Consider the following 23,620-nt stretch of genomic DNA (forward strand, 5'->3'; position numbering starts at 1 on the left):
GGAAGGGCTAAAGCGTTACAAAGGTCAGGGCAGCTCAGGGCTCCAGGCACAGCACGGCCCCAGCTGCTGTCAGGACAAATACAGGGTGTCCACACTGGCCTGGGCTCAAAACCATCCATCCAGGTTTATTTATTCCTACTGAAACAAAACCCTGTTAAACAGTACGTAACTCTTGTGTTCTCTACAAACTCACAGCTATCTGCCAAACAATAAAAACCCCAAACTACAAAAGATGAGTTGTATTCAGTAAATATAAATGGGAAAATTTAGGCTTTTGTGTAGAATGTTTATCAGACTATTTACAGTGCAACACAGATCGTTTTTGAGTTCAGATCTCTCCAGCTTCTCTCTCTTCTGACCTCTTGGAACGAGATTTGCCGTTTGTGCTCTCGTGCCGCCTCTCAGAAGAGCTCTTGTCTTTCCTCTCTCTGTCTCGGGACTTTTCCCTCGAAGACCGATCTCTGGAGGATCTGAAGCACAAATGAAACCATCTCTGTCAGCTTCACAGCTCAGAAATGTCTGTCACCCACAAAGTGGCACCACCTTTCCCTCTCAGGGCTGTGGGGCAGCACAGGCACGTGCCTCAGGTCCCCACGGTGGCAGCTCTGGGCTCTGTGGGGTTTCCATGAGGGAACACCGGCTCTGGACCCTCTGTCCTTCCTTCCTCACAGGGATCCTTTCAAGCTCTGGCCCCAGGGGCTCTGTCAGGTCTTCCCTGGGCCCCTTATTAGTTTTCTGGGCCACACTAAAGGACCTGCAATTTTTTACTCATCTCTGACTCAGCTCTGTCCGTGCCTTCCAGAGTGGTTTTTCATTCTGGCCTAAGCTTTCTGTTCCCCTGCTTTAAACACCAACTGGATTCTTTGCTCCCTCAGCCCTGGGCTTTTCATTTTGCACCCTGACAAACGCTGGCCTTGGCAGCATCCTGGGTTCAGAACCAGGATGACACAGATTTATGTTGTACATCTTTTCATGGCCCTGCCCAAGCGACAGCTACACATTTTCAGCAGCTCTTCCCCGTGTCAGCCCATACAGAATTAAGCAGGAGGCTTAATTAGGTCCAGTCTGAAAGGCTGTGTCTCGTGTGATTCATGCCAGCTTATGGAATAGCAGAATTCCAAGGGAGCTGATCCTGAGGGAGCTCTAACAGCCCATCCCCCTTGGCAGAGGCTCCCACATTTTACTCCAAGGCTCAGTTCACAGGTTTTATACAGTCACAAGAGGAGGCCCTGGCAGGTACCTCAGAGGTTCCAGCCTTCATTCTTGCTGATTGCAAGGTTTGAAAACGCTTCACAATTGAAAGATCAAAACCTTACAGCCCTTTGGCGTCACATGAGCCATTTCACTTTCATTAAACTGTGTCATTTAACCAGAACACATCGCTCTGATGAGATTAACTCTCTACCTGCTCCCACAAGAGCACCTGCTGCCTGCAATCCTCCTACCCTGAGACCTTCAGATCCTGTGACACACTCTTGTTCTTTCTGCAAGTGACACCTCAGACCAGCAGAACCTGAGGGCTGGTTTCATAAATTCTCACAGTGAAAACAGAAACTATATTTTTTTTCAGGAAACAGGGTTTTCCTGTTTGTTCTCTTGTATTTGCTTTATTTTCTTAAACTGATCCTGGCCTGTCCCCAGTTCTCAGCAATTTTGTGCAAGTGTGTCAGTGCCAATACCCCTGCAACCTCGATGGGCTGGTCTGAATGTGACCAAGGTTCCAAAATAACCTCTTTAGTAAGAGTTATTACAGGATCTTCCTCACTTCCGAATTGTCCAAACTTCTCTTCTTTATTTTTCATGTTCAAGACAAGATTTAAAAAAGCACTTTAGTATCTCAGCCACTGGAGAATCAACAGTATTTAAAAACCCCCTTAACTATTAACAGGCTTATTTTTCAGACCATTATTTCCCTCCCCTTCACCAGGTACATTTAAAAGCTGTTCTTGCCCCTCAGCTAAAGTGACACAAGACACACAACAGCAGGTTTGTTTCTGGAGTTGTAAGTGGCCTAATCATGTGAGACAGTGCTAAAGCATTCCCCTATCAATTAGGAGTATTTAAAACCAGCCAGATCTAACTTCAGCAAGCACCTGAAGATAGACTTGCTGCTGGGCTTAGAAGGGTTGTAAGGAAATGCAGTGATTCCAGTCTATGTTTCTAATACTCCTACACCCTTGTCTCATCCTTCCTCCAACACAGAGGCTGTTCTGCTGAGTTTCACAGGAGACTTAAAGCCCTTCTTTGGACTATAGTGCTTCTCCTCAACAACAGGAGAATGGTGTACTCCTCTTGGATTCCTTTTTCCCTCCTCTAGTGCTGATTCCTAAAGAATTATGTCTCTCTCTCTCTCAAGCAGCCTTCTAACAGACTTGCCTGAGACCCCAGATCATACACTTCCCTCCCCATGCCAGCACTGAGAGAAGGAATCTGGGAAGCAGAAGGTAAGAACAGAAATGTAACATTAAAACTGCCTCTAAGTCACTTGGCTTTTGCAGGCCTAGGGAGGCTCAGTTAGCTCAGACAGACCTTAGTGCTGCTTGTCGTACAAGAAAACCAGGATTGTCTCAAGGCTCAGCACTGCAATCAGGGAACCAATTCTATCAGCTGGACTCTCCTCTTCGCTGGGATCTTGCTTTAAGTTACTGCCCTCACGTGAGGCCACTGGGAAATCCTGCTCTGGCCCAGGAGCTGGCCCAGGCCCCTGAGCTGCTGCTGAGAGCCACGGGACGGGGAGTCTCTCTGTGAGCCAAGGGCTCCCCTCTCCAGAAGCGCTCCTGCCGGGAATACATACTTGTGTTTGGAGCTCCTGTCTCTGGAGCCCCGGCAGTGCCCTCGGCTGTGGCTGCGGGAGCGGCTCCGGTGGCGCCGGTGCCGGTCCCTGGACCGGGAGCGAGACTTCCTCCGTTCCCGGGATGCCGACCTGGAGCGCCTTCGCCGCCTCTCCCGGGACCGTGACCTGCAGGGGACACAGCCTGGCTCAGGCCTGGGACACGGGCAGTGCCTGAGCCCACCCCTCAGACGTTCATACACACACCCAGAGCATCAGCACTCGCTCCTCCCCAGCCACATCCCTGCCAGCACCCAAGCACAGTGCCAAGGGACGAGACAGTTTGCTGGGACGTTTTTTATATAAAAAGCTCCCACCACTATTATAAGCACATGCCAAGGGCCAGGGCAGAGCTTACAACCCTGCCTCACTCAAAGTGTAGAAGGTAGAAAAGAGGCCAAAGTAGCCTGCTTATTTATTTTAAATTACCATAACCCTAAGAGAGTCTCCCTTGTGAAAGTCCTGCACTTTAGAAGCAGATTTGTTTCAACCTGCTCTAAAAACAAGAAGCATGCCACAGGGAGATCTCCAGGTCCATGATCACACAGAATCCTGTCATACCATTCAGACACACTCTTCCAGAGATGTGGGGGTTTTAATCCTTTGAATCAGTATTTTCACATCTGAAGTATTACATATGTAACAGATATTTCAGGCATGAAAACTATGGAATTATATCAGGTATTTATTGGAAGAGGCACCAAGGACATTCCTGGACTCACTGTGGAGCACACAGACCCCGTCCTGACCAGGCTGCACAGCCCAACGAGGGACAGCAAGCGGAGCAGCACCACTGAGGTGCCCATGCTGTAGTTCCCATTTTTTTCAGGGAGCAAACCGAAGAGACTGAGGCACTGAGTGAACTCCATTTGTGAGACCCAGGAAAAACCTCAGCAGTTAAGACATACACACAAACAGGCATTTGGGAGAACTGGGCACTCACCTTCGACGATCTCTATTTCTTGATCCAGACCTAGAGGGAAGAGGAGAGTTAAGTGAGAGGAGTTACGATAAAGCCAGTGGGTTTTCAGTAGCAAAACTCATCCATGCTGGCAGCTCTTCACAGGAACACAGCAATACCTCAACTAATGTGTCAGTTTAAAAAAAAGCTTGCCATTAAAACACTTAATTAGCTTCAATTTTGTGGGCAGTGAGAATTTGTCAAAAACTGCAGAACTCTGTCAAAACACCAGTTTCTGCTTGCAGAGCTTCCTGTCACAATAGGAAAGGTCTAGAAACCAGTTCAGTCTCTGATAAAGCACCACAATGAACCTTTCTAGGTTTACTGTGCACATTTGTTATAAATCCTTTACCCCCTGCAATCTAACATAAGCTGGATCAACTCTAGATTTTCAAGAAGTGCCACTCTCCAGTCAGAAAGACACTCGGCAGATTTCTGGTTTTGGTTCTTCTGAGGCAGTTGTAATTTGAAAAGGTTTTAGTAAAGAGAAAACAACAGTTTCTACCTCACTGTATTTGTTTAACAAATATTAGAGGGAAATTTTCATAAATATTTTATCCCTGTCTGGGAAAGATGAACTAGAAAAAAAGAGGGGACACGGCCAAAAGGTAAGAGCTGAGAAGTGACAGATATAAACTCGAAAATCCTTCATCCCTGACTTAAAAAGCACTTGAGAAGACTAATCCAGGCCTCACTACTCTTTCTCATATTTCCATGGCTTCAGAGCTTCTGTGTGGCACTCCCAGCTTACTGCTGTCAGCTTTTGACATAAATAATGTCACCATTCTCTCAACTTCTGCAGCACCATTACTCAGCACCACTTAAAATACCACAGCACGTGCAAGACCCGCCCTCCCTGTTCCTCTGTGGCCACATTTCAGAGCCAGCTCATACCAAACTGTCACGTGCTGTCTGAACAGCCTCGTTTTGCTTTAATTAAGAAGTGGCTGATCTCCCTGTTCAGTGACTTAGAGACTCACTCCTGTAACTGCTCCCCACTGCACAGACTGACAGGGGTGTTGCATTCACACCCCTGGCACTGTGGCAGATGTGCCTGAAAGCTACGCACGAAAACTGAAGAAGCAACAGAGAAGCGTCTGTTTTAATGACATCATTTAAAACCACACCCGGGTAAGACACGATTAAGCAAATCAGCGTGCACTGAACATTTCTTCACAATGAAATGGGGCTGTTCAGTCATGGTAGAAAGCAAAAGAAACCCCAAATTTAGACGGGAATTCAGATAGGACTGCAAACAAGGTGGAGCTGAATTTGGAGTCCGCCAACGAGCCATTCACTGAGGCAACACCCAGGAGCAGGTGAAGGAAAAGCTGATACACCAGGAGGGCAAGGCAATCACCACACACCTATTCCCACCTAACAAAACCTGATGGAGTAGCAGGACCTCCTGGAGGTGCCTGGCAGGCAGATGAATTGTTCTGGTGGTTGTAATTACTCCAAGTTCTTAATGTTCTTTTCATCCTGATCACTTTATTCCGAACCACCAGCGCGCACATCCTCGCAAAGCCCTTCCACGTCCCCTGGAAAGCCTGGCTGCCCTCCCCTGCCTGTGATCCGAGCAGGAACACGCACAAAAAATTCCTGATAAACATTCCCTAGAGTCACACTTCAGATTTCAGGAAGTATCCAACAAAACAGCTCTTTTCTTACTAGCCTGAATCAGCAGGAGACAAAAGAAGACTGCCGTCTAGAGGAGCAAGAGGCTGAGCATGTCTATTTTCTTTATTTTTTCCTCGTTCTGGTCTCTGTATCACAGGCTTTGTGCTGAGTTTCATAATCTGTCTTTTGTGCGGCCTAACACAAAGGAAATCCATTTGGCAACTCCGCTGGACTTGTTTGCTGGTGTAGCCTGGAGGCAAACCCTGAGGGCTGCACTTCCAAGCTTGCCACCTCTCCCTGGAATTCCAGTCTTCCAAGATTACTGGGTACCCAACAGCCACCAGCAACACCAAACAAACGACTTGTGTTTATTTACCACCAAGTTCACTCGTTCCTACGTGGAATGACAGTTTATTGATACATTAATAACAGCTGTGAGAGGCAGAGTTTCACAAGGGAACCCACAGATTCCCAGAGTATGTCACAGTGCCTGCCAGTCACCAAAGACTCCCAAAGTCAAGCCATACTCTCTCTTACTGAGTAACACCACAAAGACGCTGCACATGAGGATATGACAAGAAGAGTTCTGCAGGAAACAGGTTTCCAGTGGTTCCCTAAAGTATCAGGCTCTGGATAAGGGGCTGTTTGAAAAGTGCTACAAGTCACCAGCTAGTTTTTGATGGAGAAGTGCCCCTGTGAGTATGGTGTGCACAGCTCCCAGGGGGTAAGGGGCTGGGAAATCTGGGGTGTAACCTCAGTTCTGACACTGGGAGAACTATTGTTCTCCTTTGGGTCAAGGTCTCGTTCTGAAGAGGCAATTAATTTGACCTCCTCTGTATGGCACTCCTGGCTCCTTCCTAACAACTTCTGCTGTGGTACCTGAGCAGGGCAGCACACAGGTGCCTCCACACAGAGCCAGCCATGGTCCCTAAGTAGCGTCACACATGGAAGCAGCCAGAACTCAGACTTTAGGCCAACCCAATGCAGTTCTTAAGCCCTTCGTATTTAAAGGCATAAATAAACATTCAAAAGGCATCTTCAACCCCCCTCATCAGGTGCATCCATGCATGATCTACCTACAAACACAAAAGGCTCCTTAACGCTAAAGGACTGAGGGTTTGGGGATTTTTTAAAAACCACAAAAACAAAACCCCAGAGGCACCACAGGAGGAAGAAAGGCAGCATTTTTGGAGAGACGTGGATCAACTAAGAGATCCAAAGGATTCTTCCTGAAGGCAATTCTGCTGAGCAATTCCCATACAGAAATGGCCTCCAGGAAGAAGAGGCACCACGGAGACAAACTGAGTCCAGATCGGGTACGGTCCTGCTGTGGGTCTGAAGGAGTCTGTCATGAAACAGCTGCATGGGAAGACACTTCCCATTTCTCTTCCCCCTTCTGACCACTGCAGCAGCCACAACAGTCCCTTCTGATGAATTCCTGCACTCATCAGCTAGTTCCAGATAATGCAGCTCCCAAATTTAACTGCATTACTGACAGTCTTGCATGGATACCAGAAAGTTGTGAGGCTCTCCAGAAGGTGTTGTTCAGCAGAATGCTGCAGCACAAACTGGCACGTCATATCCCACCAGCCAACCCACAGAGAGAAAACCCATATAAACCACCCTAACTGATATAATAATATGCACAATACATAACAATTTGGGGCTCACATCTTTCACATTCCATCAAAATCGCCAAGCTGCTTCATTCTGGTGTTTATTTGTCAGCACTTCCAGTAATTATAGCCAGAAGCCAGCACCACCTCAGAGCACAATTCAGTTACAAATCTCATTTGCCTCAGACAAACTCACTCTTCAGCTGACACCAAAGGTCAAAAGGAGCTCTCCACAAGCAGGAAGATTGGGGTTTTTTGATGCAAGAAGCACAAGACAAACACATAAGGTAACTGAGGAGATGCTGTAACAATGAGAACAGCATTCCCACCCAGCCACTTCCTCTGCCTGAGCCCTGCAAATAACCACCCTCCCCAAACGGGCTGTTTAACAGAGCTGTTTACACACAAGGTGCCTCTTCACTTCAAGTACAGAAGAAACTGTTTTTCCAGTTCAGCTGGCAGGAAGCAGAAGAGCTTGTCCTGAGAATACCAACATTCCAGCCACTCCTACTGCTCAGGAATTACAGACATCTGAGCGGAAGGTGACACACATGGCCACAACCACCAGAAGCAGTCACACCTTGGGATCTCTTGGATCCCCTGGAAGTGTTTGCCAAAGCTGTGCCAAAAGCACCTCACTGTTACTGTAGAAAAGTTCTGGAGCAAGACAGGCAGCCCCCCATTTAGCTCATGGATACCAGATCCACAGAGCTGTCACCTCCAAGACTAGAAGTGAGGGGGGCTGTTCAGGGAATTTCTCTATGATCCTTTTGAGCAGATCTAGTCCTCACTCATCTTGAACTTTCCCACTCAGATGCACTGGATGAGAGTATTTTATCCAGATTCAGATTCCCAAGGACAGGGACAGGCCAATAAAAGCCTGAAGACAGCAGGGAGCTCCCATCTTTCAGACACACAATGGAAGCTGAGGCAATACACATACAATCACTCTGTGGTGGGGGTTTGTGCACATGTTTCCATCTTTAACTCAATCCCAAGGTGCTCACACAGTATCCAGAGCTCATCCAACAGCTACTCCAGCAGCAGATGCTGTGTTCCTGCAATGCTAAGGTACGAAAAACCAGACTATTTAAAACCCAGCTTCACAAGCCAGCTGTCAGGTTCCACTCACCGTCTGCCCATCCTCTCCTCTCGCTCTCTCTCCTCCCTCCGTCTCAAACGATCCTGGTTTCTCTTCTCTTGCTTTTCTGCCACTGTTTTCTAGAAAAAAAAAAAAAAAAACCAAAACAGTCTACATCATATTTCAGCCATACAGTAACAGGTCAGAAATCTGCAGGGAGACCCTTCCCAGAGCAAGACAAAGAACTATTTCACTGTATTTTATGTGCTACTCAAGATCTCTATCAAGGTTCTCATTTTCCTCAGTCAAGGTACTGACCTCAATATTCTGAGTGAGGCACAGGCATCACAACTCTTACTAGAGCAGGCTAAAGGTCTCTGTTTGGAAGCAAGGCTAGTGCCACAACCCATTACAAACCTCTTCAGAAAACTCCTAATGGCTTCAGCTACTCAAGACCTTTTATGCTGACAGCACTATGTGAAACTTCAGTTCAAACAACTCATTAAGAGGCCTCAGAGTGAGAAATTTCAGCCATATCAACAAGAAAAATACAGGTGACTGTACCAATGCTCTGAGGAATAAATGACAGCCACAGTCTGGCTTGACTGATTCTGATGGTACATATTTAGTTACCCAGAAAACACAGAACAGAACCCAAGACAAGGCTAAAAAAGGCTCCATTTGAAGTTTCAGGGATTCTGCAATTGGAAGATTCCAGGCTTTTTACAAGCACTCTGCAAAGAATTCTGTATTAATTTAATAGAAGTGTTCAATGTCTGCAAAACTACAAAGAGAAGGTTTAAAACAGAGAGGATTACCCTCAGCTGATCCAGTTTCTCACGAATCTGAATGAAACCCAAGTGTAATTTGCCTCCAAAGTGGTCAGCAAGACGCCGGTCGTTGTCATGGAGACCCAGATATGCTGAACAGACTTCACACACACGCAGCTTCTGCTGCTGGAAACTGGATGCAGGCATTGAATTTCGGTATTCCTCCTAAAGGGAGGCAAGAAAACCCACACAAGTGTCAGGGAAGCCTTGCATTGTCACAACCCTCCAGGGAAACCCCTGCAAAGAATGGCTTTCAAGAATGAAACCCCACCCCCACACAAAGGAGGTGCCACACAAACGCTCTGTGGGCACAGCTAAGCCCGACAGTCCATCCCTGCAAAGGAACAGCGACCAAATATTCCCCAGGACAAAGCCCTCCCCGCCACAGTCAGCTCTCTGCACTAGTGAAAAGTTTCTAAAAAGCTTTTCATCCCCTGCCAACTGCTTGCTGGCACATGGCTGAAACTGGGAAAGGAGGTGCTGGCAACACAGGAGCAGAGGTGGGAAGTGCCCAGCTGTGCCATGCGCTCAGCCCAGGCCCCTGTTCCAATCCACAGAACCACTGCCATACCTCTGCCTCTTTCTTTTTTGCTCGGACTTTCTCCACTTCCATCAGGATCTTCTGAGACTCATCAACATTTCCTTCAGCTCCCAGCTGTTCAGCTTTAGCTAGGAGTTTTCCAATGTCTTCATTCAGCTCGTGTACTTTCTCCGCCTAAAGAGAGTAGTTAGTTTCCAGTAAGACAAAAATGTGATGAAACTTGCAGGAAAACTTTTCCTTTCTCTTTAAAAAATACTGTTTAATAAAATCAGTTGCTGGAAGATGACCCTAAATCTCCAGGAGTCAAGAGGCTCAACAAAAGGGATTGGTGGGCCAATCACAACAGTTACCAACACCTGGCAAAGAGAGAAACTGGGCATGGAGAGGACATCATCAGTTCTGCTGCAAAAGCAGCACATTTCTGGCTTACAGGACAGTACAGAGTCCACAAAACCAGCTTCAAAAATGTCCTGTATTGGCCCAGTCAAGCAAGTTCCCAAAGAGGAAACTCCATGAGCATTTGCTAAGTAAAGAGATAACAACCACAGGATGGATTTGCTATTCTAAAGCATCAATTATCAGTGGTGTCAAGAGACAACAGAGCACCAGAGCTGCCACACAGACTTTCAGAACCAATGTTTAATGAGAGGCCAATACCTTTGCAGACACTTCAGCACTGATCTCTTCCTGTGTCTCAGCCAGGCGTTTCTTGGCCAGTTCTGTTCTCCTGTCACACTCTGCAATGAAGGATTCCAGGTGATCCATGGCCTGCATGATCAGATAAAGAATTAGGAATAAAAGATGCTCTCCATTCCAGACATACCTTTGACAGCTAACAGCCATCTGGTGCAGTCCCTGTGTAATGCATAAATAATCTCAAGAACAGATGCTTTGGGAAAAAAAAAAAAAAAAAAAAACAACAACAACAACAAATAACACTCTGCAGAACAAGTAACATTTGACCTGTGCCTGGAACCTGACCCAGTTCCTTGACTCTGACACATCACAGGATGCTCCCATCAACACTGCTTTGCACTGGAACTTCCAAAGCAGGAGCAACAGGTGCACAGACAAAAGCACTGGAGTAATATGAAAAGGGAAGACAGAATTGTTCTTCCCCTTGATCTGTTCCATCACAGAAAGCTAGATCTGCCAAAAGTGAAACCACTGAGCAGAAGGGTTTTAATGTTAAATCCCCTTCTGAGACAGGGTACAACGACCTGGTGCAGAGCAGCAGGTGTGGGATGCCAGGAATGCCAGAGGAGCCTCCAGGCTAGCTGAGCTAATGGGGGATGGCAAGTGCCATAATTACTTGTACAGTTCCAAGTCAGCAACCAAGCTCACAGTCAGGAAGGGGCTGCACATCCTGCACTGATCACATATCAAATAACATGATGAGCTGAAACGGTCACTGAGTTCTGCTGTTCAGATCAGTAACTTCAAGAAGCATTTCCCACAGAAGTAACTAAAATTTCTCCATACTCACATCCAGCTCAAAAAAGAGGTCTCTCTCTTTACTTGCAATCTCATAATCTGCTCGCAGTGCCAAGTCATGGATCTTTGTGCATTCTCCCAGGTCCATTCGCTGTGGAAGAGAAAAAGGAAGACTCGTGTAAAAACTCTCCATTATGGCAATGTTCTAAGTCCAGTCCTACTCCTGCTTCAGGTCATAGCACAGTCTTAGAAACTTCTGTGAGCGAGCTAGGTCTCCTTCAACAGGCACCAACTGCAAATGCCGCCTCTCGTGGAGCCACAGCACAGCAAAGCATACCTCCACTCTGTTTAAAGCCCACCTGGAAATGCACATCTGTGAAAGGGCAAGCCCTAATAACGCATCAAAAGACACAAAATTGTAGGACAGAAACAATGCTTCCTATCAGCAACAAATGGACTTAAAGGAATAAGGGCTACAGCCAGCAGAAATGCACAACCCCCATTCAGCAACAACAGACTCTTAATTCTACAGCCAGCCCCTTCCCACATCCAGCTGCAGCCTGGAATTTCAAAGCTTGCCCAGCAAAGCTAAGTCCTACAAATAAACCCATTTAATGAGAGATTTAAGAGCATCTCCCTTCCCAGAAAGCTCTGACTTGCATGCTGCCCTTCCCTCCCACTGCAGCCAATGCTATTTAAATTTATTTTTCCCCAACCCAGTAGTTAACAGCCACATGAACCCAAGTCAATTATGCTCTCGAAACAGAAATGGCATTTCAACATTATCAATTTGTAACAAAGAACACTTCTCTTAGAGTAGAGAAAGAATATGACATTTTGAAAGCCAAAACAACAAAAGCCCTAATTGTGAGCCATAGTAAGAATGGCAGGGTACATGTCAAGGAACACCCCAGCCCTCTTCTCCTCTTCTCTCGCAGTCACCACCAGTTCCAAGGAGCCCAAACCTGCACACGCACAACAAGTGTCACCTCACTGAACTGCAGGAAAAAGCTAAAGTGGAATAACACAGAATCCCTGTGGAACCTCACAAACTAAAGCTGGGGACACTTATGTGAAACAATGCCCTTGAACAGCAGTGTTTGACAAAGAAAGCAAACTCCACCAGGTAAGACTCAGGTTTGCAGCAGTTATCTCTTATTAGCTTTTCTTTTTTAGACAAAAATAAACCAGTTCTGGATGACTTGCCACTATTTAGCCTTTCTTGTTTTGCTCAGATTTATCAGAATAAGGAGGCCACAGGCTACAGAAACAGACACTGCATCCAGAATAGTCCTGTTGAGTTCAAATGGTGGAAATTTAATGCCTACAAAAAAATAAAAACACTGCTGGTACTTTCAGAGCTTGATCATGTTCATCTTCAGGCAAGCCCCTTTAAAGAATGCTGGAGACCTACTGTTATTTTACCACAAAAATAACTCTATGATGTGACATATCTTTTATTCTCATGGTCATTTGACTGAGATCACTTTCCAGAACAGGGAGAAATTACTGATATTAGATGTGATTGCCACAGATCATAAATATTCTTATCTGAACTCTTCTTGCAAGCTGAGCTACTTAACCCCATTTCAGAGAAGGGGCTCCAACCCAAAACTTCAGAAGAACCAACAGTGTGCACCTGTTTGTTAAAAGAGGAAGAACATTCGAGTCTCATCACCTTACAAACCTCAAGTCTTCCTCCATGTCCCTTGGGATGTTCTAAGGCAAGGGGATTTCACAGGTATCGCTCACATGAGGTAAGACCAGCAGCCCTTCTGCCTCAAAGCATCCTCTCATCCCAGGGAGGGCTGTCACCACTCAGCCTTTCCACACCCATCACAACTTGCTCCAGTCAACACTGGCTAGTTTGTAACACAGGTGGCCAGCAAAGCCTAAGTGAAGATTTAAACCCCCACACAAGATTTAACACACAGATTGAAGACATTTAGATGTCACTGGTTAGTCCTGCTCACATCTCCTGAGCAATCCACATTCTGAGGTATCCCTTATGTTCTCTGCTGAACAGCTACCTCACCACAAGGTGAAATTTCCACAAAGAAGGCTCTTTAATAGTGATCAGAGCTGCGAAGTTTCACCCGAGGTAACAAGGAAAGCACAGCCCCCCCCACAAAACAATTCTAAAACCTACAGATTTCAGCTCACTCATATTCCCCTGTCAGGGACAAAGTTAATTCCCTGAATGTAACTTCCAAGCTATGTTCAACATGGGCAGCTTTCAGACTTATCTGTCCAGTTCTTAGTGGAGATGAAATTCAGGAGAATTACCAGCTGTTAATAAGCTACAGTGGTTTTCTTTGGTCTCTGTGGGTAAGGAGGAAAAGTTTGGGAGAAGTTAGTTTAGTAGGCCCACGGGCTTCTAGAGAACCACTGTAGCTTATTTAGTGACGAGTTTAAACAAATTTCTGGAGCCAAAAAAGAGAATCATCACAGGAACAATCCAAAATATAATGACACTTCTTACGACCAGGAACACTGGTGCCCCTGAACAAAGCAACATCAACAGGCCTCCTGCAGCTCCCTGGAATATTCCAGAGCTTTACTGACAGCCTGGACTCCTTCTCTTACTCTGCACCTGAAGGTCAGTGAATGGGACTCCATCACATTTCACTGAGCACAGCTACCCAAGAGATCAGCTTCCCACTCGCCTCCAATCAGCCTCCCACCAAGGAATGCCTGCAGGCACAAAGGATGCGGCAGGAACAATGCCTTCAGGGGGAGGATGCAACACAGCTAGCACCAGAAGGCTTGGAGCATCTGTTGGAAGTTTCCAAGAGATGCAAGGCCCTGATTTCTGCAGCAATACACCTAGAGATGGGTATTAACCCCACCCAGCTGAGGCCGACTCGCCCACACAGCCCTTCCTTCGCAGAGCACCACAAGGTGCCCGTGGAGCTGCCCGGGATCACGAGGAGAGCCTGCACATTCCAGCTGGGTTTCATTCCACGCTGCTAGTGCTGACAGCTGAAGTGTTGTTCCTGTTCTGGACATCACATGCGCTTTCAACACAGATCTGGGGCGCCAGCACTTTTTCTTGCCCCCAGGAACGGGCTGACAGCAGTGCAGAGCTCCACAGCCACTTCAAGGCCACCACAAGATCATCTGAGTGACCCACAAGATCAGTTTTATTCCATCCTGCTCCTGCAATTTCTGAGCACAAACTCCACAGCAAAGAGGGAAAGGACAACTCTAGCAAGACAAGTAACACCAGAAGCAAGAGAAATACATTCCTCAAGGTGCTTCCCTGCCCTGGGAAACTCACAGCCCACCTGAACACCTCAGACGTTGGCACCAGCTCCCACAGTTACAAACATCATGTAGTTCAACCCCTTCAATTCACCATTTACCCTCTTCCTGGAAACCTCCCAGAGGGGGCAGAAGGCAGCCTGCACCTTCAAAGCACACTGTGGGCCCCAAAAAAACTGTTGTAGAATCTCGTGTCAAAAAATACACCTGGACCATAGTGACCTACATGAAGGATGGAGGTTTAAAATTCTGAAATGGAAGTGAGGGTTGATGGAACAATCACTGAAAAACATATCTGAGGTTCAAATGAATAAAAAATAAATACACAGAGACTGGTATTCAGCTCTTCCAATCTTATTCAGAGGCAGCCACTGAGAAGCTGAAGTTTGAGCACTCGGAGCAGAGGCAGCTTTAGCTCTTTCCAGCAGTGCTGCCACAGCCCTGCTATGGCAGTGACACAAGCAGGGCAGCAGTGCCAGCCCTCCCTTTGCTGGAGATCCACAGTGTCCAGCCAGCTCCCAAAAGAGCAGCAGGAAGGGCTATAAATAACCACAGCATCTTCAAACAACCTGGGCAAGTGGACGGGCACTGGGAACGCCACAGCACTCTGTGCAAATGCTGAGGGTGGATTTCAAACAACCCCATTCCCCTCCCTCCTGGAATTCTGTAACACAGCAACGAGGACAAAAGACATGCAGTGTTTTCTTTCCCAAGTCCCAGCTTTCATCTGGGAGCCCAAACTGAACACTCACCTCACTGTTAAAAGCCCACATCACCTTGTGCTCTCAGAGGGAGCACGTGAGCCAAACCTTTGAACACTGGCCAGGCCTGTTCCCACAGGGAGCAGTGAAGGAGCAGAGAGAATCGTGTGAGACCAGCGGGGCAGAGAGACACAAAAAACAACCAGCTCAAACAACCAACCTTCGGCTGGAGCTGTGACCTGCCATTGCCACCCCACCAGGAATGATGGAGTAGCTGCTGCTCCATCAGGAAACATCACAGGGTTGGAGGGAGGAGACTGAGGACCTCCAAGGACTATTGCAGCTGCTAAGAAAACACCTGCTAAGCTGAAGTTGCAACAGTGAACTAGAGCACCCAGGGCAGCAGCCAACCTACAGTCTGGGAAACTCCATAGGACAAATTTTAGGCTCTGACCACCTCAAAACTGCTAAAAGAGAAAGAATTTTACAACTTCACATGGGATTGCGAGGGAAAAAGCACTTCAGGCGTATTTTAAGAGCTCCTGACTTCAGCAGTTGCCATACACAGTTCTCAAAAGCTGGAATTAGGACTGGGACTGCTCTCTCCTAGAAGTCACCCACCCTCCCCACCAGAATCCCTCATGACAGAGGCCATACTTACTGTTCCAGCCAGGATATCGTGGGGACAGCAATCCAGGAGGTGGCTCTTGCAAACACGATCGTCTGTAAACTTCACCCTTTGTCTGGTTTCATCTCCTGCAATTCATGTGTGGTTTAAATAAGGAGACATTAGAACACCAAGGGAACGCAGGCGTGGGCACGAGCATTTCACCTCAAAATGCAGATTAAAATACTTGGTGCTCCTGCTCCCCAAATTTACTCAAAAAAAAAAAAAGAAAACAAACAAACCAAAAACCAACCAACCAAACCAGCTTAGAGGGCAACAGAATATTCTGGAACACTTATAATTGGCAACAAACACTATTTTAGCATTTATTCATCCAGGACACCATGTTAAACACAGTGCTGGCGAGCCAAGCAACGTCCAAGGCCTGTCATCCATATAAAGAGGCAGCACAGCCAGAAGAGAGAAAAGGAGACAGACAGGCTGGCTCCCAGCCATAAACTGCTATTTTTTTTCCACCCATTTTTTTGTTTTGTTCTGTTTTACTGTGAGGAAGGGGCAGGAGATACCAAACCCCACGGGTCAGCAAACAGGGCTGTGCTGGGCAGTTTTTACAGGCAGCTGCTCTTTGCTCACATGGTAACTGAGCCACCAGTCCTTCTGGCGTGGAACCCAACTACGCCGTGTGTGCTCTTCCCAGGCCGTGCAAAGGTGGTCCTGGCCTGGGACACACCCACCCTCAGCCCACCCTCAGAGGACATTTTACACTCAGGAGCCACTTAAAACGACACAATATCAGAAAAGCAAAAAAAAAAAATTAAAAATAATAATAATAGGAAAAAAAAAAAAGAAACAAAGTTAGTCAATACACACTGCGAGCTCCAACACATACTATACCCATCTGCATTCTTCAAGACCTCAGCTGCAGAATTTTATGCCCATTGTTGAAAAGTTTTAAAGGAAAAGCTTTCTTGCCCACACCTGCAGTAAGGAAGTCAGGGGAATGATACATAAAAGTAAAGGCAAAGTGGCAATGGTATGTGACAATTTTAAAGCTCATCTGTGCATATGACACAGGTATGTGTAATACTAAAGTATGGGAATAGTAAAGTATTAGGATTCACAAGCATCCAGGAATAATGTTGTGTCTACTGAATTTTTTTTTTTAAATTTTTTTTTTCTTTCTAAGCTACACTTTTAAAGTTACTTGTGAAAAAAAAGCAAACACTTTTTTTTTTTTGTTATAACAGCTTTAAAAATTGGTTGTGACTCACGGCTCGATGAACATGAGGCTTTTCTGCAACTCCCTTGCAGATTGATGTAGGCAGGCAAAGATACACTGAACCTTTATAAATAAAATAGAGGGGCCACAATTGTTCAGTTTGTATGAAATAAAAATATGGGAAGCAATTCAATAGCAACTCAATACACAGAGAAAAGAAAAGCACTTATTCACTTACGAAACAAAGTGCAAAGTGCCTGGACAGCCCTGCTAACGTGCCAAAGGGGATTTAAGTACCCAGCGAGTCGCAGAAGGGAGAACACAAACCGCAGCGGGGCCGTATTTTGCACGGGCTGTCACATTTCTGGTGCCGGACCGCACCCGGCGCTGCAGGCACACCTACCTAGTGCCTCTGGATGCGCGGGCACGGAGCCGGCCCTGGGCCTGCCCGCTCGGCCGGGCCCGTGGCGGCGGGGCTGGGCCGCGCCGGGCGCTCCCTGGGGCCGGGGCGCGGCGGGACCCCCATGCCGGGCAGGCCCGGGCCCTCCCCGCCGCCACGGGGCTGGGGCCGGGCGGGCGGGGGCGGATCGCGCCGCAGGTCCGGAGCGAGCGGAGGCAGCGGCCGGGCCGGGCCGGGCCCCGCGCGCTGAGGCGGCCGCCGAGGCCGCGGCGTTTCCTGCAGGCCCCGCCCGCCCCTACTCACCGTCCCGGGCCGTGCCCATGAGCTGGTCCAGCAGGGCCCGCATCTGCGCCTGGGCCGACATGGCGGGGCCGGGCCGGGGGCGGCGGCTCCGACCGGGCGGGGCAGAGACCGGCACCGAGCGCGGTCCCGGGGCCTGGGGCGGCGGCGGCTCCGCGGCGGCGGTGGCGGCAGGCGCTGGGCGGAAGCGGCCACGCCCTGCGCCGCGCGGCACCACGGGAATGGTAGTCCGCCGGGGGCGGGGCAATGGGCGGAGCCGGAGGGAAGGGGAGGGCGGGGCCGGAAGGAGGGGGTGGAGTGAGGGGGCGGGGTCGAAATGAGGGGGCGGTGCTGACGTGAGGGGCGGGGCCGAAGGGGCAGGGAATGGAGGTGGGGCGGGCGGAGGGGCGTGGCTCTGACAGGGGGCGGGACAGATCCCGGGGCGGGGCCTGTCGAGGGGGCGGGGCTGAGCGGGGACACTCACGGGCTCCCCATCCCGGATCCGCCCCGTCGGGATCGGGCCCGCCATCGGCGCTGCCCCGGAATCTGCCCCGGGGCCTGCCCTGGGGCTGTGCGGGTGTGGTGGGCACAGTAGCCGGGCTGCGGCGAGACGGCGAGGCTAGGCTGCCCTGGCTACCGTCCGTCCCCATGGCACTGCGACAGCGGGGGACCACCGGGGGGAAGGTGGGGAGGGGGAGTGGGGGGTTAGGAAAGCCCTTGCTGGGGGTTGGGGGTGATGGGATGCATGGTCAGGGCAGGCGGGAGGCAGAATGGATGCACGGACAAGGGGATACAGTGATGAGGGGATGAGGACAGGACAGCTCAGCCCGGGACAGGACAGCCCAGCACAGGACAGGACAGCCCAGGACTTCTCCCCTAGCTGCGGGAGGAGGATAAGGCCGTGGTTTCGCAGCGGAACTTGGGCTGTTGCGGAGCTTTGCCGGGCTCTTGGGTGCCCTGTCCAGCTTTCTGAGCTCCAGCTGCAGCTCCCAACACCCCGCGGGTTTCACCTCCGTTCCTTCACCGCGAGCTCCCAGCCCCAGCCACCCTACGGATGCTCCCTCCCCCCGCACCTTTGTGCTACCGCAGGGCTACAAAGGCAGCGAGGGTTGGTGCTGGAGCCCTGCCTTACAGGCCTCTCTGTTCTGCCATAATCTTGCCTGTTTTCCCCCATCTTAAAGCTTCAAAGCTCCATTGGCTCTAAGGCATCAGCAGCATGAGCCAGCCCCAAGTAGGGGGTGCAGGATCAACCCTCGAGTAAGGGCTGCGAACACCCTGCAGGCAGGAGACCCCTTTCCCTGTGCAATGGGAGCTCCTTATGCCTGGCCCTGGCAAAGCCTGGAGCAGGGATGGCCACCCTGGGCCCTCAGATGGGTGTAAAGCCACGTGCCCAAACCTGCTGCAGGGGCAGTGGCATTGCCTGTCCCTCTGGCTCGCCCCAGGAACGGTCCTGCTGAGCCTTGGGTGCTCCCTAAATTTGTGTCATTCCATTCCTTCCCACAGAGGGGAACGGACACTCCCAACTCTGTAAGCCAAGCCTTGTGCTCCCCATGTCCTGCCCTACCCTGGAGCCCCTCGCCAGCACAGCCAGACCCTTCCCACCCAGTCAAAGGGCTGGTGCAGCCCTTACCTCCAAGCTAGGCTGAGCTGGAGGCTCTGTGAGCTCTACTCAGCTCCTGCACGGCAGGAAGACCGTCTGGGGCAGCAGTGGCTGGGGACACGGGAGGAAGCCCCCCTTCCCTGTGGACCCCGGCGGCGGGATCAGGCTCCCCAGGGTTGCAGCCGATGGCCACGTCAAGCCGCGCCAGGCGGGTGGGTGACAATGGGTGACATCAGGGAGCGGCCAGGAGGGTGCCCGTGGCTTATCAGCCGTGTTTGCCCAGCGGTGCCGGGGCGGGATGGCTGATGGCTGATGGCTGCTCCCGCCCGGCTCTGCCAGGAGGAGTGTTTGGAGAGAGGAGAGACAGCTCTGCGGAGCCGGTGCCCAGCTCTGCTCCCGTAGGGTGTCCCGAGGCTGCCGGCCAGGGGAGGGGGTGGGTACAGCCACGGCACTCCCCTTACCAGTGCTGCACCGTGCCAGGGGCTGGGGACCCGCCCTCGGCACCGGGGGACAGCTCAGCACAGGGTGCTCGGGGCAGGGGGCAGGAAGGGCTCCGAGGGAGCTGTGGTCACCCCAAGAACAGCAGAGCAGGGCAGCTCTGTGGCAGGGCTGTGCCTGTCCCCAACCCCCATGGCCTTTGTCCTCACTCCCTGTGTGTCCCCACCACTGGTGGCAGAGTCCAGGCACTGTGTCAGGGCCATCCTGTGCCCTCCAGCTGTCATGGGCAGGCTGTCCTGTGTCCTCTGGCTATCCTGTGCCCCCGGATACCCTGCATCCCCCAGCTGTCCATGTCCCCTGGCTGTGTTCTGTGCTGCCCCGACAGCCCTGCTGGCACATCCCGCTGCCAAAGCAAAACCAGGACCTCTGGCACAGCCCCTTTATGATCTGAGCTGATCCCCATCGTCACCATCCTCAGCCCTTCAGGTGCTGTGTGGGCCAGCAGGGCCACAGGCCATAAGCAGAGACGTCCCCAGTGACAGCACTGCCATCCAGGTGCTGTGGGGCTGGCCCAGCCATTCTCCACACAGCATGTCCACCTTTGTATGCACAGGTTCCAAAACCGCTCCCGAGGCTGGTCAGGGAGCCACCTCAGGGGGGGCACAAGGATGGAGGTGGGGGTTCTGAACCAGCAGCACCTGGGGGGACCCCACAGAGAGGCTTTGCCCACTGCAGTGGCAGCCCCTGTTTGCAGAGGCATCGCTCCATACACAGTATGTTCTTCAGAACATCCCTACTCCAGGAGTCAAAATAGCATGAAATTTAATTTTACGCCTATTTGACAAAGCTTGATTTCGCCTCCAATCAGCGGGGAGATAAGAGCCCTCGGCACAAGTGTGCGGGCAGTTTGGCAGCTGGGGCTGCCGATTTAATAGGTGAATTTACAGGGACAACACTTGAAAATCCCCTGGCTAGTGAACCATTAAGGTGAGCCCTGCCTTCCGTCCCCGCGTCCCTCCCCGCGCCGCTCTCCCGTTGCTGGGTGCTAAAGCAAACCCCGGCTTTGTTTACCGAGTCTACTATTACAATACGGCTACCAAATATTTGCCAGCCGCCAGCTCCCGCTCCGCTATAAATACTTCAGGCCCAGGTGGAGGGACGGGCAGGGGGAGCGGTGCGGGAGCCTTTGCATGGCCGGGCAGCAGCGCCAAGGTGAGTGTGAGCCGCGGCCCCCCGGGCAATGCCCTCCGGCACCGCGGTGCTTCCCCGGCTGAGGGGGGCAGTGGGACGGCCCGGTTCCGTCGCTGGGGTGGCCCCACTCTGCTCTCCCCACAGCCCGGAGAGCGCCTCGGGTGTCTGAGCCCCCCCACAACCCACCCCGGGGCAGCACAGAGGCAGGGTCGGGGGTCCTGCGGTGGGGACAGCACAAAGAGGGGTGCATGGTGACTCCAGAGATGGCAAGGACAATCTCCTAGGCTGGGTATACGGCCCAGCAGCACCTCTGGAGTGGCTGGAGCAGGATTGGTCCCCCAGGATTTGTGCCCTGCCGGGGCTGGGGCTGGGGTGATGGCAGTGCCAGGCTGGTGACCAGGGGTGCCCTGCAACAAGGTAGGGCTGGGGCTACTGCTACTGCAGGCAGGGTAGGGCTCCTCAGCACAGGCAGCATGAACTACAGAGGAGTCTCATCCAGCTCAGCAAGACCCAGCCGTGGCTGGAGCCCACCAGGGCAGTGTGGGGAGCTGGTGAGTTCACCACATCACAGGGGAACCCCCGAGGCCATTCTGTGAGCAGGACACAGGGCTTGATGTCCCTGGTGCTGAACCTGGTGTGGCAGGGTGGGTGCTGAGCACAAGGTGGTGGGATGGGTGCTGAGATGAGCCCTGTTCACCTCCATGCACAGCCCTGGGCTGAAGGGGAACATCCCACTGCCCAGCATCTCTGGGGGATGTCCCCACTGCCCCCTGGCCCAAGGCTCGGGGCAACATTCCCATTGCCTTATATCCTGTGACTTTGTGGGAACATGCCCTAAATGCCATGACCCAGGGACATTCCCATTGTACCACATCCCACGGATTAAGGTGGACATCCCTGCTGCCCTACATCCCGTGGCCTGATGGGGACATCTCTGTTGGCTGTTAGGGTTCAGTTATGATATCCCCACCGCCCCACGTCCCATGGCTTGGGGAGAGGTGCCATCTCTGCTGCCTCATATCACATGCCTTGGTGGGGACATCCCTGCTGCCCGGTGTCTCCGTGCTCACTGGGGATGTCCCTGCTGCCCCATGTGCCAGGGGGAACATCTCCACTCCCCTGTAACCCATGGCTTGGTGGGGATGTCCCCAGTGCTCCGGGTGGGAGATGATCCCACTGCCCTACAGCCCCACTCTGGCCATGGTGTGGCACAGCACAATCTGCTGCCACCTCAGAGCTGCAGGGCCGTGGTTTGGGGAGGATGCCATGGTGTGTCACCCTCACCCCGCTGTCCTGCCCGCAGAGTGAGCCCAGGCCCCGGGGTGGCCCCGAGCACTGACATGGCCGCAGGGGTCATCCAGCCCCTGGCTGAGCTGCGCCTGCCCTCGCCCTTCCCACACGGCCTCCTGCTGCCCACACACCCCGAGCCCGACTTCCACGACCTCTCCGAGGAGGAGGAGGAGGAGGAGGAAGAGGAGGAAGAAGAGGAGGAAGTGGAGGCAGCAGAGGAGAGCGTGAGGCCAGAGCCGGCTGCCTCCAGCACGGCCGAGACCACCCTGCGGCTCCTCAAGTTCTCGGAGCTCATCAGCTGCGACATCCAGCGCTACTTCGGGCGGCGGGGCCGGGAGGAGGCTGCCAGCACCCAGCCCGTGCCCAAGGACTGCGGGTCACCCCAGAGCGCCGGGGCTCAGCCCGAAGCCCCGCGGGGCAGCCCGGGGGCCGCGCACAGGCTGGGGCCGCTGGCCGAGCTCTTCGAGTACGGCGTGCACCGCTGCCTGTCCCCGCGGGCGGCCGGCGGCCGGACACAGCGGCTGGAGAGGAAGTACGGTCACATCACCCCCATGCACCGCAGGAAGCTGCCGCCCTCCTTCTGGAAGGAGCCAGGCCCCGCCGGCCTCCTCCACACCGGCACCCCCGACTTCAGCGACCTCCTGGCCAACTGGACGGTGGAGCCGGGGCCGGAGCTGCCGTGTGCCGGGCGGGAGCTGCCACTGGAGCCGGGCCGCCCGGGGCTGGAGGCCGAGCCCTTCACCGGGCTGTGACCCCACCGTGGCCTCGGGGGTCTCTGGTCCCGCCACGTGCCACTCGGTTAATGATAAATTTTGCCGCCCCGGTGCCAGCGCTGGGGCACCTGGAGCTGCCGGGTCGGAGCGGGTGGTGGGACGAGCGAATAAATGACTCCCACCAGGCACCAGCACGTGTGGTGTCCTTCGCCACCCGCCACTGCGGTGTCACTGCTGCCCGTGGACAAAGGGCCGTGGCTTGGCATGGCCCCCTGGGCCCGCGGGGAGCACGGTGCCGGCAGGAGCCAGCAGCCCGTGTTTACTCTGCGGCACAAGCCGGTGGATCCCATCGCTTATCTCGGCCACGCCGGGACAAAGGGCAGCGCGGGGCCTCATAAAGCACCCGGCTGCCAGCACCCAGTGGGGCCTGGGGACCCACCACTGCCTCGGGGACCCACTGCACCCCATGGCAGGGCCAGGGGTCTGGAGCCACGTGGGAGAGCAGAGCTGGTCCTTCCCCACGACCCCAGCACCAGACCTGGCTGTTACCAGGGCTCAGCCCAGGCATCCTCTGCTTTGTGGTGGCTCTTTGTTGGCCTTGAAAGGGGAAAGCACGCGGGAAGGGGCAGCCCCCAGTATGCAGCCCTCCCCCAGTTTCTGCCCTCCCCGTAGCAGCAGTGGGGACAGGGCTCAGCTCAGGCCCCAGAGGACACCGACAGAGGTGACACCGAGCCTGGGCAGCAGCCCCAGGGGAAGAAGGGGAGCAAGAGACAGGCAGCACCACAATAAAAGTACAAACAGACTTTATTTCAGCACAGATCCCACAGTTGAAAGCCCCTCCAGACACCAGGTTGCCCTGCCCAAGGGAGGAGGGGGCAATGCCAAAGGAGAGAAGGAGGGATGGGGGGAGTGAGGTGCCAGAGCTGGAGCTTTCCCCCTCACCCACAGGCTTTTGCTCCCTACCCCTGGCCAGATCCAGGGCTG

General features: G+C 52.1%; 2 protein-coding genes across 6 annotated transcripts; one reads left to right on the forward strand and one right to left on the reverse strand.

Moving 5' to 3' along the window:
• Nucleotides 1-100: 100 nt before the first annotated feature.
• On the reverse strand, nucleotides 101-17,619 carry LUC7L (LUC7 like). Of its 4 annotated transcripts, none has more exons than XM_027882744.1 (11): nucleotides 17,429-17,619; nucleotides 16,778-16,848; nucleotides 15,540-15,634; nucleotides 10,966-11,064; nucleotides 10,137-10,247; nucleotides 9,510-9,653; nucleotides 8,927-9,103; nucleotides 8,160-8,248; nucleotides 3,774-3,803; nucleotides 2,795-2,959; nucleotides 101-470 (listed from the first exon to the last, which is right to left on the reverse strand). In XM_027882744.1, exons 4-11 carry the CDS (start codon nucleotides 11,059-11,061, stop codon nucleotides 329-331), a joined length of 954 nt encoding a protein of 317 aa, XP_027738545.1. In that variant the 5' UTR covers nucleotides 11,062-11,064; nucleotides 15,540-15,634; nucleotides 16,778-16,848; nucleotides 17,429-17,619; the 3' UTR covers nucleotides 101-328. The 4 variants fall into 4 exon arrangements, with proteins under 4 accessions (XP_027738545.1, XP_027738542.1, XP_027738544.1 ...); XM_027882742.1 differs by lacking the exon at nucleotides 16,778-16,848 and adding an exon at nucleotides 1,731-1,789 and having other exon boundaries at nucleotides 364-473; nucleotides 17,429-17,555; XM_027882741.1 differs by lacking the exon at nucleotides 16,778-16,848 and having other exon boundaries at nucleotides 17,429-17,555.
• Nucleotides 17,620-20,460: 2,841 nt separating this feature from the next.
• On the forward strand, nucleotides 20,461-22,822 carry LOC114057007 (sentrin-specific protease 3). 2 transcript variants are annotated; one of them, XM_027882749.1, is made up of 2 exons: nucleotides 20,461-20,654; nucleotides 21,937-22,822. In XM_027882749.1, exon 2 carries the CDS (start codon nucleotides 21,974-21,976, stop codon nucleotides 22,673-22,675), a length of 702 nt encoding a protein of 233 aa, XP_027738550.1. In that variant the 5' UTR covers nucleotides 20,461-20,654; nucleotides 21,937-21,973; the 3' UTR covers nucleotides 22,676-22,822. The 2 variants fall into 2 exon arrangements, with proteins under 2 accessions (XP_027738550.1, XP_027738549.1); XM_027882748.1 differs by having other exon boundaries at nucleotides 21,984-22,822.
• Nucleotides 22,823-23,620: the final 798 nt, after the last annotated feature.

This window comes from Empidonax traillii, unplaced genomic scaffold (genome assembly GCF_003031625.1).
Source record: "Empidonax traillii isolate 1590-97213 ecotype Southwest subspecies unplaced genomic scaffold, ASM303162v1 scaffold111:size2041728, whole genome shotgun sequence".
Lineage (NCBI taxonomy): Eukaryota > Metazoa > Chordata > Aves > Passeriformes > Tyrannidae > Empidonax > Empidonax traillii.